This window comes from Dromiciops gliroides, chromosome 6 (genome assembly GCF_019393635.1).
Source record: "Dromiciops gliroides isolate mDroGli1 chromosome 6, mDroGli1.pri, whole genome shotgun sequence".
Taxonomy (NCBI): Eukaryota; Metazoa; Chordata; class Mammalia; order Microbiotheria; family Microbiotheriidae; genus Dromiciops; species Dromiciops gliroides.
Genome location: NC_057866.1, coordinates 134,149,815 through 134,167,220, shown reverse-complemented (window position 1 = coordinate 134,167,220; position 17,406 = coordinate 134,149,815). Strand labels below are relative to the sequence as shown.

At 35.4% G+C, this 17,406-nt stretch overlaps 1 protein-coding gene across 1 annotated transcript; it reads left to right on the top strand.

Moving 5' to 3' along the window:
* Positions 1-4,272: 4,272 nt before the first annotated feature.
* Positions 4,273-4,747, top strand: LOC122731634 (ATP synthase subunit g, mitochondrial-like). Its single transcript, XM_043971874.1, has one exon. It carries the CDS (start codon positions 4,328-4,330, stop codon positions 4,637-4,639), a length of 312 nt encoding a protein of 103 aa, XP_043827809.1. The 5' UTR covers positions 4,273-4,327; the 3' UTR covers positions 4,640-4,747.
* Positions 4,748-17,406: the final 12,659 nt, after the last annotated feature.

The window sequence follows — 17,406 nt, the reverse complement described above, 5'->3', positions numbered from 1 at the left end:
TTACACCATTCAATACAGCCCTCCTTTTTCCATGCAATTTCTTTCTTACCTCATTATTTTGTTTTTCCATGGTGTTGTATCATCAATGTCACCTTATAACCACGCCCTCTGTCTATATATACTCTTTCTAATTACTTACATTAAAGTTGTTAGACGTACAAATATTATTGTCACATCAAGGTTGCCATGAAATCACAGCCTCTGTCTACATATATACCTTCTAATTGCTCTTATAATAAAGTTGTTATGACTCCAAACATTATCTTGTCATATAGAATATAAAAAGTTTATCCTTATTGAACTTTTTACATTTTATGCCTCTTTATGTTTCCCTTGAGTCTTGTATTGAGAGATCAAAAATTTTATTCACCCTGTTTGAAATGGCCTCTATTTCATTGAATATCCATTTTTCCCCTGAATGATTTTATTCAGTTTGGCTGGGTAAGTGATTCTTGATTGTAAACCTAACTACTTTGCCTTTGGTAAATCATATTCCAAGACCCACAGTTCTTAAATGTGGAAGCTGCCCAATCCTGTGTAATTCTGACTGTGGTGCCATGATATTTGAATTGTTTCTTTTTTTGGCTGCTTACAATACTTTCTCCTTGATCTGTGACCTTTGTCTATGATGTTCTTAGGAATTTTTCATTTTGGAATGACTTTCAGCTGGTGATTGCTAGATTTTTTCATTTTCTATTTTGTCCTCTGGTTCTAATATATAAAGACAAATTTCTTTGATAATTTCTTGAAAGATATTGTCCAGGATTATTTTTTTATCATGTCTCTCATGTATTCCAATAATTCTTATATTTTCTCTTCTCGATATGTTTTCTGTCAGTTGTTTTTCCATTAAGAAATTCTACATTTTCTTCTACTTTTAGTTTTTAAAATTTTGTTTTTTGTATCTTGATGTCTCATAATCATTAGTTTCTATTCATTCAATTTGTTCCCTATCACCATAGTAACTTTCCATAGTCAAACTTATTTTTTGTTTTTTGCTCATTTTTATGCCTTTTTTTGGTGACTTGACATTTTTATGGGAGTTGGGCTTTATTCCTGCACTGTCCCAATGTTTTTGCTGAAGTTCTGGGTCTTACTGGTAGCTTTCACTGGGCTTCAGGGATTAGCTGCTCACTTTCTCTGTAGAGTAATAACCTTCCCTTCTGATGGGTATTAGGGGGTTATTTCTCCATTTTGGCCTCCCCTGGGTGTTGGCTAGCCTTCTCCAGGGGTGGTGCTGCACTGCTGGCTTGCTTTAGCTAACAGAGTCTTTCCAGTGACTGGACCTGGAGGAAGGATCTTGTTTCTTGTCTGGCAAAAGTGTTGTATTCTGCAACTGAGTTGCTCTGTTAACAGGGCTTCTCTGTTAGCTGGCCCTAGAGGAATAATGTTGCTGCAAATCTGTCCAAGAGTTGAGATACTGCTGCTGGGTTGCTATGATAGCAGAGTCACTTTGTAATAGGCTCCAGAGGTGGGATCTCACTATTTAACAGTCTCAGGTGGGGATTCACCACTGGTCAGCAATGTGGTGAAGGGCTCCCTGTTGGTTTGTGCCGGGGACAGGGTGTCTGGTGAGGGTCCCTGCTATACTGTCCAGACTGCCTACTTGCCTAGGGGGCTGCTGCTTTGCTGGAGGTTGGGGCCTCACTGATGGATTGCCCCTGCCTAGGCTCTCTGTTGTGAACCTAGCTGCTATTGCTGCTGCTTTTTTTGGACCTTACCTCCTTCCCACCTAGCTAAGACAGACCTCTCATGCCAGGCTAGTAATATGCTTCCCTGTTCCTAGAACAATTCTCAGGCAGTTTTCTATTGGTTTGATGGGGAAATTTGGGAGAGCTCCAAAGAGTTCCTTTTTTGTTTTTCCTTCAGTGAATTTTGTGCTTCTTTTCATTTGACCAACTATGCTTTATAAGAGTTATTTTCTTTACCATTTGTCCAATTCTGTTTTTCAAGGCATTGTCCTCATTGAATTTTTATACCAATTTTTACTATTTGGCCTATTTTTTTTTTAAGGTGTATTCTTCAGTATTTTTTTGTGCCTCCTTTACCAAGCTGTTGAGTTTTTTTTTTCATAATTTTCTAACATCAATTCTCATATCTCTTCCCAATTTTTCCTGAATCTCTCTTGATATTTAAAATCCTTTTTGAGGTCTTTCATAGCCTGAGATCCATTCATATTTTTCTTTGAGGCTTTGGATATAGGAGTTTTGACTTTGTTGTCACCTTCTAAGTGTATGTTTTGATCATCTAAGTGTCTCTTTTGATCTTCCTTGTCTCCATAGTAACTTTATATAGTGAAGATTTTTGTTTTTATTTGCTCATTTTTCCACACTATTTCTTAATATTTACCTCTGTTAAAGTGGGCCTCTGCTTCCATGGTAGAGGACACATTATCTCAAGTTTTAGGAGTTTTGTGCAACTGTTTTCAGAGAAACTTCTAGGGATCTCCTAGTCGTCAGTTCTTCAAAGGTGGTATGATCTAGGGAGAGAAGTATTTGCTACTCTCCTGGCCTGTGCTCTGCTCAGTGAGTAACCACAAACATTCCTTTCTGCCCTGGAACTGTGATGAGGATCCCTGCTCCACTGCAGCTTCAAGCTCTTGTCTACCACTGCTTTTCCTCACCCTAGGACTGCCACTTAGGACTGCTACCTGGATCCAAGTATGGAGAAAGCAGTAGAATCCTACCCCAACTGTCACCAATTAACCCCTGTAATCTTTTTCTGACAAGTTATTAAGCACATTTACTAGCAGTGGCTGAGAGCTCTAGAAGTAGCTGCTGCTGTTCCTAATTCATTCAATTCCAAGGCCTGCTCCTGGTTTGCTGGGGCCACTCTGGGCTACTGAGACCTGCACTGGACTGCATTCCACTTTCAACCTGGTGTAAGAGACCTTTCCTGCCAACCTTCTAACCTGCCTTGGGTTGAAAAATTATTTCATGCCAGCTTTTTGTGAGTTCTATCAAACCAGAATTTGTTTGGGGGCATTATTTAAAATTGCTTTTATGGCTTTTTGGAGATAGATCAGGTGAGGTCCTGTCTTTTCTTTGTCATTTTGTTCATGCCTCTCCATCTATAAATTTGCTAAGAATGCCATATATGCCTTTCTCCAAATCACTGTTAAAATGTGAAAGAATTGAGTTTAATACAGATGATTAGGGCAATCCACTATGTATCATTCCTTCCTTCCTAGCTTCATAATTGAAGTATAAAAACATATTATTTGGACCAAAGTCATTAAGTCTCACCTTAACTGTATATTATCTAGTTCATTTTTTCCATCTTTTCTTTAAGAATAGCATAAAACATTTCATGAAATTTATGCTAAAATCTCAGTAAACTATGGAAATAGCATTCTGATATAATAATTTAGTAATCCTGTTAAACCTAATTATTTTAATAATAGCTAGCATTTATATAGTACTTTAAGGTTTGCAAAGTGCCTTAAAATGTTATCCAATGCTTATTATAAATCTGGGAAAAAATTGTTATTAGCATCTCCGTTTTACATTTAAAGAAATACATGCACAGAGAAGTTAAATGACTTGTCTAGGGATAATTGTTTGAAGCCAAATTTGAACATGTCTTCCTAGGGTTGTAACCCAAAGAAGCTTTTTAAAAAGGAAAAGCACCTACATACATAAATTTAGCTCTTTTTGTGGTAACAAAGAATTGGAAAATTAAAGTATGCCCATTAATTGGGGAATGGCTAAATAAGTTGTGGCATATGATTATGATAAAATGTGCTATAAGAAATGACAACCAGGATACTTTCAGAAAAATTCCTGGGAATGTTTACATGAAATAATGCAAAGTAAAATGAGGAGAACCAGAATATTGTACACAGAGACAGAAATATTTTATGATGATCAACTGTGAATGACTTAGCAATTCTCAGAAATATAATGATCCAAGAGAATTCTGTAGGACTTATGATAAAAATGCTATCCATCTGCAGAAAAAGAACTGATTGTCTGAATACAGATTGAAGCATATTTTTCCTTACTTAATTTTTCTTTTTTTCTGCATTTTCTTTTGCAACATAGTTAATATGGAAATGTTTTATATGACCATACCTGTATAATCTATAACGAACTACTTTCCTTCTCAAAAATGGATAAAGGGAGGAAGTAAGGGAGGGAATTTGAACTTCAAAAAAAATTTAAAGGATCTTAAATTTTTTTGTCTACATGTAATTTAGAAAAATAAAAAATGCAATTAGATTAAGAAGAAGAATGGAGGAAAATGTATTTAGAAAACTTCCTTCTGGCGGCGGGCCTGAGTGAGGGTCGGTCCAGACCAGCAGTGTGCTCCTCCGTTCGCCCCCGCCATGGCCCAGCTGATCCGCAATGCCATCGAGAAGACCCCGGTCCTGCTAAACGCTGCTGCAACTTATTCGAAGCCTCGATTGGTCACATTTTGGCACTATGCCAAGGTTGAGCTGGTTCCTCCAAGTCCTACTGAGATCCCCAGAGCCATTGAGAGTCTGAGAAAAATAATCACATCAGCTCGGACTGGTAGCTTCAAAAATCTCACAGTTAAGGAAGCTCTGCTAAATAGTTTGGTGGCCACTGAGGTGTGCATGTGGTTTTATGTTGGCGAGATCATAGGCAAGGGTGGCATCGTTGGATATAATGTTTGAAGACCAATTCTTAGCATCTGAGTGTTTGATTTATCCTTTGTTGTTCATGGAACAGATATGCCTAGACTTCTAAATAAAACAAGGAAATAATGTGGAAAAAAAAAAAAAGAAAACTTCCTTCTAAAGTTGATTATAAAATTAAAAATTTTGAGGAGGAAACAAAAAGAAATCAAAAGGGAGCAAGACCATAACTCCCTGGAACAATAAAGGGAAAAAAAAGAAATGAGTCATTATGTTGAAAGCAGATAATCAGAAAACTTCAAAGATTAAAGCTTCCTTTCTTTCCAAGTTCTCAAGATACTCCGTTTTCACTTTGTCTGTTATTCAAGGCACAGAGCACACACCCTTGAACAAAGATATCATTCCCATCTATCTGATCCTCATCTTATTTGTGAACATACTGGTGTTCTCTGTGTCTCTTGACAAAAACTTCCTAGATTCAATTTCCCTACTTCAGAGAAAATAGGTGTTTCATTCTTTCATAGAGGAAATTTTGACATTTTGTAGTACCTTTGACACATTGTATGAAATGTACTTTTTCTACATAGGGATACTTTTGATTAAAGTTTTGGTGCCCCATCTGGGCATATATTATTTTTATATACATTTCATAGCAAGCAATGTTTTTACCAAATTAGTGCCATTTTTTCTCCCCATTGACCTGTCTTGTCTACACATGTAAGTGTCATTTATTGAGACTCAATTGGCCAAATTTTCATCTCTGTTTCCAATCATTTGTTGAAGTGATATTCTAGTAAGAAATGAATACTGGAATCATTTTAAGGAATCCTATTTACAAAATGACTTTTCTGTCTTGTTAATCTTATTGTTCATGTTATCTCTATCTTGTAGTTTATTTTTTTTAAAAAAACAATCACTTTTAATGTGGAAGGCATATCTTTAAAGACTAACATTTCATCAAATTTATAAATATATATGATAACCTTTTGGATATTTTACATTTCAAGTTTCTTTGACCCTTTGCATTTAAGTTTGCCAGGAAACACTAAACAGCAAGAAAATGAGAATGACCAGTGAATGAAGATGTAGAATGCGAAAAGGTCAGTGTTGTATAGTTTATTATCACCTTTGGAAAAATATATGATGCATTAAAATTCACATAACACATTCTTTTAAAAGAACCAGAGGGTGAAGGAAGAATTCTTCCACATGAATCCATAATTGTGAGAGTAATTCTAATTAATTGGGATAATAAGAGACAATTTTGTAGGATTTTTATATCCAGTAAGACTCTTAGTGATCCCATCAATAGGAATACTTCTGCTATCCATGCAATATAATATCCATCCATGTATTCACATTCTGTATACCTCTTTTCAATGTCCTGGCTCATCTATTATCCATTGGTGAAGGGAGAGGGTACTGAGTGAGTTATTATTCTTCTTTATCTTACTAATATGCCAACCATTCACATAGGCAGTGCATCTATTATTTTTTTCCTTCTCACACAGACAGCTAGAGTGCTGGAGTTAGATTTGGTAAGATCTGAATTCAAATCTAACCTCAGGCAATTACTAGTTTTGTGATACTGGGCTAGTCACAACATCAGGTTCCTCATCCAAATGTACCTTCCTAGGTTGTAGTGAGCATCATATGAAATATTTGTAATTTGCAAAACTCAAAGCATTACATAATTGCTAGTTGTTACTGCTGCTGCTTCTATTAATACCTTACAAGTACCAGTACCAGTTTTGCTGCTGCTGTTGCTAATCAATGTGGCAGAGTGGATAAAAGCACTGGCCTTGGAGTCAGGAGGACCTGAGTTCAAATCTCACCTCAGACATATACTAGCTCTGTGACTCTGGGTAAGGTCACAACCCAATTGCCTTAAACATCCCGGGCAATCTTCAGTTACACACACACACACACACACACACACACACACACACACATAATCTATATGTTTAATATATGTTATATAAACATACACATACATATGCATATAAATATACATATGTGTATATGTATACACACACACACACATACATATAGCCACTAGACCAACTGGAGGAAAGAATGAAGTTGATGATCTTGTACAGCCCTCCATCACTTACATTCAATTCAATGCAAGTCATGACATCACTCTAATACCATGGTCCTCTTCAAGAATGAAGGACAAACAGGGCAGCTAGATGGCCCAGTGCATAAAGCACTGGCCCTGGATTCAGGAAGACCTGAGTTCAAATCTGACTTCAGACACTTGACACTAGCTGTATGACCTTGGGCAAGTTACTTCATCCCCATTACCCCACCAAAAAAAAAGAAAAAAGAAAAGAATGAAGGACAAACAACAATAGCAGCAGCAGTAGCTGCTCTTGCTGATGCCACCACCACTACTACTGCAAGAATGCGAGACTACTAGACTGTTGCACTCAACCCCTGATAGAATGAAGTTAATGAATACCTTGATTTGCCTGGCACACTATAAACATCAAAAATGCCTTTTTCCTTCTTCTTTCCTTCCTTCCTACCTATTTGGTCTGACTCATTGACTTCAGAGGAAATGTTTCATACATTTATGTTTTTTAACATAACAATAGTGTTTTCCTTGTCAGTATTCTCATACCAAGAGCATTCCTACCTGTTTTACTCCTCTTTTTTTACTCTTAGGAGACACCCTATTTTCCAGAGCTAAAACTCAGCAAACAAGCTATGCTCTGAGTTTGGCATAATAATCCTTTGTGCACACCCTCTAGATCAAAGCTTCTTAAATTGTGGGTTATTACCCCATATGGGGCTGCATAACTGAATGTGGTGGTTGGAAAATCTCTTTCTTTTTCTTTTTCTTTTTTTTCAGAGTTAACTGTGTAAACTCTCGCATTTTTAGAGTTAAAAGCCATTACAAAACCTCTGTGAGACTTCGGCCCCTTGTTTTTAGAGTTGACATCCTTTAACTCGCCTACAATGATACTATTGATAAGTTCTGGCAATATTTCATCTATGGGATATGTCTTCTCACTATTCAACAGTAGCCAGGTAGATTTCATGGATTTCACTTGCCCTTAGCACATTGCCTGGCACACAATAAGCCATAAACGTTTGTTGCCTTCAGTCCTGATATTACTTTTTAATTGTAGAGACGCTGTGATTGAGGTATTTCCTTTGCTCATTACTGATAGCAACTAGATGTTCTGGGAAGAATTACAGATATGAATCCAAGAAATGTTTTTTGAGTAAAGCTTCAAAGAAAGATTTGAGAGCAATGGCATTTTCTGGGCAATATTTTCTCCTATTGTTCTCTCTTCAGAAGTTGTTTTTTATTATTATTATAAAAATCTATAACTACAGTATAGCTATCAAGACCATAATTACATCATGAAAGAAATTAGACAGAGTGGCTTTTTTCCTATTTTGAAAAGTTTGTATAGTATTGAAATTAATTATTATTTTGAATATTTGATAGAATTCAGTTGGTCTTGTTCCCCTCCCACCCACACCCTTTGAATTTCATTTATGGTTTATTAAATTTATTTTCTTGAGACTACATCTTATACATACTTTAAACCTGGGTACTTTATATTTTTGTAAATATTCATCCATTTCATTTAGATGTCTAGATTTTTTTGCATATCTTTGAGCAAATTAGTTTTTAATAATTTCTGTTATATCTTCAATTTTAGTTATTCTCTTCTTTGTTCATTTTTATATTGGTAATTTGATTTTCCTCTTCTAAAAATAACTAAGTTAGCTATTGCTTTATCTATTTTGTTTGTTTCAGGCATGAATGAAGCTTGGTATTGTGTTATTTTAATTATTGTGGCTAAACTGTGCTTTTCTAAAATTATTTGTTATTTATATATTAATGGTTGTTACACCCATTTTGGCATTAAATATTTATTATTAATATTACATTTTAGCAAATTATTTATTGTATTTCCCCAGCTTCTGCACTAGCCTTAGGCCTATAGGCCTAAACAATTACAAACCCCTAAAAGACAGCATTCTGAGCCAAGAGGGTGAAAGGAGAGAGAGAGAAACAAGAGTGAAAGAGTGACCCTGGTATAGCTAGGAGTTTTATCCTTCTTAGATAGAAGTGGGCCACTGTACATTGATCTAAGCTTCTAAGCTAATTGATTATAGATTCATTCAGTTCCATTAATTAACATGACTTGAAAGTGGTCTACAGAGGATATATCCCAGCATCTAGGTATGCTTCTTCCCCTAACCAAAAAAAAAAGAATGAATCTGCATTCCTTTCGTTCACCTGGGCTCCTCCCAGGAAGGGGCTGAACTAAACTTTCTGGGGTGAGGGGAAAAGAGCAACCAGACTGATGTCTGGATCTTTCCTAGAAATCCAGTATTAATAATTATTTTCTCACAGTATATAGTCAAGTATAACAGAACAGTACTTCTATGCTATAATAAATTGCACCATGATGCCACTGAATAAAGAAAAGTTTTCAGAGAAATTTGTATGAACTGATGAAGAATTAAGTGAAGAGAAATAGGAAAACGACTTATACAACAAAAACATTTTAAATATAAACCCACTTTCTAAATACTTTCAAAGACCTGAAAACTATGATTGATGCACGGACCAGTCACATTCATGCTATTCCAAGCATAAAAGTGATGAACTCAGATACAAGATGAGAAATAACTTTTTACGTGGATGACATGAGAATTTGTCCTGTTCATGTTCCTTAATAATATTTTTTTTCTTTCACCCCCCTGGGGAGGTGAGTGGGAATAAAAATAAATGCTTATTATTTTCTAAAAAAATATTTCTATCTAATGCCTTCAAATTCATTCACATATTTTCAAAATGATTTTAAATAACACAATTATTTGAGGATCTATATGTAACTCCTTTTATTTTGGCCTCACTGGTTCTTAGAAATTTACTTTTCGGGGGCAGCTAGGTGGTGCAGTGGATAAAGCACCAGTGGCCCTGGATTCAGGAGGACCTGAGTTCAAATCCAGCCTCAGACACTTCACACTTACTAGCTGTGTGACCGTGGGCAAGTCACTTAACCCTCATTGCCCCACAGAAAAAGAAAGAAATTTACTTTTCAAATATGAAAATCTGTATTTTTTGATCCATTACCTTGAAAATTTTTCCTGTGGAACAGAAACTACTCTGACCCCCATTTCCTGAAGGGCAAGTATGTAACTTTTAACTGCTCCCTTAGAATTCTCCTGTAATTTTAAAGGTGTTATGGCTTGTCAGTTTCTGTTACTAGATCAAGCTCTTACTTACTGTATTCCTTCTATTTTAGGAGTCCCCAGCACCCCAATTCCATCAAACTATTTAACAAAGTAGCTTTTATAAACAAGCATTAAATCAAATTTAGAGAAATAAAAAAAATACAAAAAACACCCAACACCTAGAAGAAAAATTATTTCCCCTCCATTATACAACCTCAGACTCTGAGGTGAGAAGAAAGATTAAGTTAACAACAGAAATCATTTTGTATATAGCATTAATCCCATGAATTTTCAACTGCAAAGCCCCAAGGAGGTGGCATCCCTGCACACTGAACTCTTAGGACTTCCCTGATAAGGTGCTAGTAATATTTCGTCTGGCTCCAAGATCCCCATTGTTCCGGGTCATAAGTCTAGGGACTCCATCACCTGTAAAAAGAACTGTTAAGGAAAAATACAACTCAAAACTCAAAGCCAACTTTTCATAGGCACAGTATCTAAAGATGAGAGAGAGAAGGTAGACTTTGCCTGTAACCAGCTTAGTTCATAGTACCCGTGATGCTGGTGAACAATATTTTCACTCCTGGAGGTCCCTGGATAGTGGGGGCATGATTAGTAGTTTTGAAAATGGAGCCAGTTACAGCAACATAGTCAATCGAAAGAGGCTTCTCTCACCCATGTAATATGGAAGTACAAAAGCTTTTCTAGAAGCAGGTCCCTGGTGTCTCCCATATGAGCTAAGACTATTTTTCATATCCAAAGCTTCTTAAGAGAAATTGAATGTTTTAAACTTGAGTGTCCTCCTGCAAGTGATCCTATCCTTTTAGTATAGAAACTAAAAGTTCAGCTTGAGTTTTAAGTGGTCATAAATAAACACAGTTTTATAGGCCTACTTGAATATTTAAATGAGAATTTGAGGGAAAAAATGTTTACTTCAGTGGGACATCACTACCTTGCTGGCCTCCTAACTTGATATGTTGAATTTCACTATTCCACTGTGGTAAGGTTCATCTAAATTCAAAATTTCTGGTGGTATTCATAAAAGTAATTCTTCACTGTGTGACATGGATCTTATAGTTATTGCTAAATTTTGATATTGTAACATGCATTTAGCAATGTGAGTAAATTCTGAACTATATATTAAGATTAATATAATGACTAGAATATTTTGTTCTTCAAAGCCTACCACAAATAGCATAATATCTATATATTCAGTGAGTCAAACAAGTAAGACAACATATATGAAAGGCCCAAACACTGTTGTAATTACCTCTTATAAATCAAAATTGAGTCCAGGTGTTTTCTTAACGAGATGAATAAAGTTTTGTGTTGAGATATAAAAGTTAAAATACTAAATGCAATAAAAATTAATATTCAAATGATTGACACTTGTAAAATATGAAGATTCTTGTAATATACACACACACACAAAAATCACACAGTATAAAGCACTTTAAAATGGAATCAATGGAATAGGCTAGGCACAGGAAACGCAGTAGTGAATGACATTAGTAATGTAGTGTTGGATCAACCCAAAGACTCCAGCTTCTAGGATAGGAACTCAGTATTTGACAAAAACTGCTGAGAAAACTTGAAGATAGTATGGCAGAAATTAGGCGTAGATCAACATCTTACACCTTATACTAAAATAAGGTCAAAATGGGTACATGATTTAGACATAAGAGGTGATACCATAGGTTAATTAGGAGAGGAAGGAATAGTCTACATTTCAGATCTTTAGAAAGGAGAACAGTTTATGACCAAACAAGAGATAGAGAATATTATGAAATGCAAAATGGATCATTTTGATTACACTAAATTAAAAAGGTTTTATATAAACATAAGCAATACATCCAAAATTAGAAGGGAGGCAGAAAGCTGGGAAACAATTTTTATGGCCAGTACTTCTGATAAAGGCCTAATTTCTAAAATATATAGTGAACTAAATCAAAATTTATAAGAATCCAAGTCATTTCCCAATTGAGAAATGGTGAAAGGATATGAACAGGCAGTTTTCTGATGAAGAAAACAAAGCTATCTCTTGCCATATGAAAAAATGCTCTAAATCACTATTGATTAGAGAGATGCAAATTAAAACAACTCTGAGGTACCACCTGACACCTATCAGATTGGCTAAAATGACAAAAAAGGAAAATAATAAATGTTGGAAAAGCTGTGGAAAAATTGGAACACTAATGCATTCTTGGTGAAGCTGTGAACTGATCCAACCATTCTGGAGAGCAATTTGGAACTATGCCCAAAGGGCAATAAAGCTGTGCATACCCTTTGACTCAGCAATACCACTTTTGAGTCTTTTTCCCAAAGAGATCATGGAAAAGGGAAAAGGACCCACATGTACAAAAATATTTATAGCTGCTCTGTATGTGGTGGCCAGGAATTGGAAGTTGAGGAGATGCCCATCATTTGGGGAATGACTGGACAAGTTGTGGTATATGAATGTCATGGAATGTTATTGTGCTGTAAGAAACGATGAGCAGGAGTTCAGAGAAACATTGGAGGGTTTTGCATGGGCTGATGATGAGTGAGATGAGCAGAACCAGGAGAACATTTTGCACAGTATCATCAACATTGTGTGTTGATCAGCTGTGATAGACTAGATTCTTCTCACCAATCCAACAGTACAAGAAAGTTCCAAAGGACTCATGATGGAAAAGGCTCTCAAAATCCAGAAAAAAAAAAAAAGGGAACTGTGAAATATTGACAGTGATTGGACCATACTATTTCTTTTGGTTTTGGTGCTGTTGTTTTTCTTTTTTGAGGTTTTTCTTTCTTGCTCTGATTCTTCTTGTATATCATGACTAATGCAGAAATATGTTTAATGTTATATATCAGATTACCTGCTGTCTCGGGGAGGGGTTAAGGGAGGGGAGGGAGGGAGAAAAATTTGAAAATCGAAATCTTATCTAAACAAAGGTTGAAAACTTAAATAAATAAATAAATAAATTTTTAAAAATGGGATTAGAAATAAGAATATTTTAACCATATTGAGAAATACAGGACTGACAGAAAAGTCTGATATATATTGAAGCTTCACTGGATATCTGAACATGCCCTAACTTCCTTACTATACAGAACTCAAACAGGAAATTCAATATAAAAGATTGAGCTAAATAGATACTTATACCTTTACACTACCCCACCCCAAATTTGTAATCAAACATTATGATTGTGTCTTATTCAATAATGGCAGATCACAAGCCAATTTGCATCTGATAATTCAAAATAAAAAATACATATGCAGCATCAAGACATTTCTATGTATGTTGATCAATGTAATCTAGTCTATTCCTCTTTCAACAATCATGAGAACAATTAAGGGATTATGAATGTCATCCATTTGCAAAAAATGACTGGTACAAAGTCAAAACCATCCTACCCATATTGATACCATATTATTCATATTAGTGATATCACCAGATAGCTCATAATTTTGTCTCAAGGTTTGGGGTTGAAGTATTCAAATAAAATGGCTATATTTTCTTCACTACTAACCTGAAAGACCTACACACACACACACACACACACACACACACACACATGCACACACACACTTTGCCAAATCAATGGTTTCATGATAAAATATAAATTATTTCTTTAACATATCTATCATAACATAATCCATTCCATTTTTCTGGCTGCATTTAAAATCATTTAAGGCAATTACCTAAGATTCTAAAAGATATTGTATATGAAAGAAGACTCTTGAATTAGAAATTTCTGAAGTAATTTTTTAATCTAGAATTGCAAAGAAGATTTCCTTTTTTTAACTTAAAAAGTGAAATAGAGTTTGAGAGGTAGAAAAATGCTTGTGAATGAAAGACATTTTAATTATACTTTGAAGTACAACTTATTTTAATATATATCCATTATTTGGAAGTACAAGCTAATTGGATTGTTTTATAAACTGAACATTTTTTTAAACTTTTTTTTTTTTGGTGGGGCAATGGGGGCTAAGTGACTTGCCCAGGGTCACACAGCTAGTAAGTGTCAAGTGTCTGAGGCCAGATTTGAACTCAGGTACTCCTGAATCCAGGGCTGGTGCTCTATCCACTGCGCCACCTAGCTGCCCCCATAAACTGAACATTTGAATAAAAGGGATTGGGTTAAGGTACACTTTTGCAACATTACACTTTTGCAACAATAAACAACTTGGGTTCATATTATATTTACACCTTGCTATGGACCATTTATGAGTGGGGCATAGAAAGACATAGAAAGAGAATAACTGGGAATGGGAGACAGGAGTCCTTTCTGTGAAAATGGATACATTGACTTGCTTGAGTCCCTCAGTTATCCAGGTAATCAGAACAATTTATGAGGACTGACTGCATTGGCTAACAGACCAACAATGCTTTTCAGTGATCAGAGTCAACCTAGCTGGAAAATTAGTAACTCTGAAACCAATTCAGCTCGTATCAGCATTGAAGCAGATCCTGAATTCTTTGATTATGGTAGTTTATGAACTGTTGGGGGTTTTTTGTGCTAAACTGTGTTTTTTTAAATTATTGCTATTTATATGTTGATGTCTATTGTACCTGTTTTGGCAGTAAACATTTATTATCAATTAATATCATGTATGCCAGTAAGGAATTGACCATGTGGCAGTTGGCACAAACAGGAGAAAAGCCTGAGAAGACCCATGCTGTCTCTCAGAAGACAGACCATGGTCTCAAGAAGAGTTCAGAAGCCCTACAATACCTACATCATCCTAAGAGGGAGTGACAGCATTCTGAGCCCAGAGAGCAAGTCCAAGAAGTCATGAACTCAGGAAGCCTCTGGTGATCAAGACTTGTATCAACTTTTGGTAGAGGACAGTCATTATACATTGATCAAAGCAAATTGATTAGCATCATTCAATTCCACTTGTTGATAGGACTTAAGGGTGGTCCCAATTAAAATTAACTCTACAAACTACCTAATGGGAGAGAGCCTTGCTGGAGTGCAAGATGAAGTCTGGTAACTAGGTGTGGTTTAATCTTATCACTTCACTGAGCCAGACAAAAGAATCAATCTGCATTCTTCTTGTTCCCTTGGGTTTCTCCCAAACAAGTTTTGAACTTCCTCAAGAATTGGACTTGCTGGAGTTGGAGGGAGAAAGGGCCCAAAACTCATTGTGAATAATTATTTTCTCACAGGAACTTCAACAGACATTCCTATCTTCAAAGACTTATCTGACAGCAAGTTATGAGACTATAAACATATCCCATTTGTGCTCTTATTATCTTTAGCTCTTCCCCAGCTCTGGTTATGGGACTCTCAGAATTAGCCTTTTTTTGAGAGATTTCCTTAGCAAACCTTGAACTGTGAGCTGCTTATCACTACTTTCTGAATTGTGTATCAAATGCCACCTCCTTGATCCCTAGAATTCTTCCCTCTCCCTCTGATTGGGAATGGAGACCAATGAGTCATTCCTTTCTAAGCCACCTTTTCCTCCAAAATTTAAGTGCCTAATAACTGAATGTGAATGGGATGAACTCCACCATAAAATGGAAGCAAATAGCAAAATGGATTAAAGAAACAGAATCCTACAATATGCTGTTTACAAGAAACACATTTGAAGCAGAAAGATACACACGAAGTAAAGGTAAAATGTTGGAGCAGAATATATTATGTGTCAGCTAAAGTGAAAAAAGCAGGGGGTAGCAATCCTTATCTCAGACAAAGCAAAGGTAAAAATACACCTAATTAAAAGATATAAGGAAGGAAAATATATCTTGCTAAAAGGTCCGAGAGATAATGAAGTAATAACAATACTAAACATGTATGCACCAAGTGGTATAGCATCCAGATTCTTAGAGGAGAAGTTAAATGAGTCATAAGAGGAAATAGACAGTACAACTAAATTAGTAGGGGATTTGAATCTTCCCCCCTCAGTATTAGATAAATCTAGCCACAAAATAAATAAGAAAGAAGTTAAAGAGGAGGATAGAATGTTAGAAAATTTAGATATCCTAGATGTCTGGAGAAAATTGAAGGGAGATAGAAAGGAATATACCTTTATCTCGGCAGTACATGGCATATTTTCAAAAATTGATCATGTATTAGGGCACAAAAACCTCATAGTCACATGTAGAAAGGCAGAAATAGTAAATGCATACTTCTCAAATCATGATACAATAAAAATTACATGCAATAAGAAGCCATAGAAAGGTAGACTGAAAATTAATTGGAAACTGAATATTCTCATTCTAAAGAATGAGTGAGTCAATCAACAAATCAAAGAAACAATCAATAACTTCATCCAAGAGAATGACAATGAGACAACATACCAAAACTTATGGGATGCAGCCAAGGCAGTGCTTAGGGGAAATTTTATATCTCTAAATGCTTCCATGAATAAAAAAAAATAGAAAGAGGAGATCAATGAATTGGGCATGCAACTAAAAAATGTAGAAAAAGAACAAATTTAAAATACCCAATTAAATAGTAAATTAGAAATCCTGAAAATCAGAGTAGAAATTAACAAAAGGGAAAGCAAGAAAACTATAGAATTAATAAATAAAACTAAAATCTGGTTTTATGAAAAAAAACAACAATAATATAGATAAACCTTTGGTTAATTTGATTAAAAAAAAGAAAGAAGAAAACCAAATTAACAGTATCAAAAATGAAAAGGGTGATTTCACTAGTAAGGAAGTGGAAATAAAAGCAATAATTAGCAACTTCTTTGCCCAAGTATAATCCAATAACTTTGACAATATAAATGAAATGGATAAATATTTACAAAAATACAAATTGCTTAGGTTAACTGAAGAGGAAATAAAATCCTTAAATAAGCCCATATTAGAAGAAGAAATTTAAAAAGCCATTAATGAAATCCCTAAGAAAAAATCTCCAGAACCAGATGGGTTTACAAGTGAATTTTACCAAACATTTAAAGAACAATTAATTCCAATATTACACAAATTATTTGGAAAAGTAGGTGAAGAAGTTTACCAAATTCCTTTTATGACATAAATTTGGTGTTGATACCAAACCCAGGCAGAACCAAAACGGAGAAAGAAAATTGTAGACCAATTTCCCTAATAAATATTGATACAAAAATCTTAAATAAGATTTTATAAAGGAGATTATAGCAAGTAATCACCAGAATAATACACTATGACTAGGTGGGATTTATACCAGGAAAACTATCAACTATAATCTACCACATCAATAAGAAAACTAACCCAAATCATATGATTATCTCAATAGATGCATAGAAAGCTTTTGACAACATACAGCACCTATTCCTAATAAAAACACTAGAGAGCATAGAAATAGGTGGAGCTTTCCTTAAAACAATAAGCAGTATCTACCTAAAACCAACAGCAAGCATTATATGAAATGGAGTGTAAAGAATTAATTGTTATTTGAGGTTTTTATGCCTCAGCGGGAACTGGCCTGGGGATCCGCAAACTGCACGGTGCTCCACCCACCGGTTGTAGACATTGCCAGGGCTCTGGCACCTCAAGTCATCACCACTCCCGATGCCTACCTGGGCCTGGCAAAATTATAATGATTGGAAGCCTAGTGAGGTCAGTCATGTGACTGTCAGAGCGGCCATCCCATTGGCTAGGGCTGTGTGGGTTGTTTCTAGG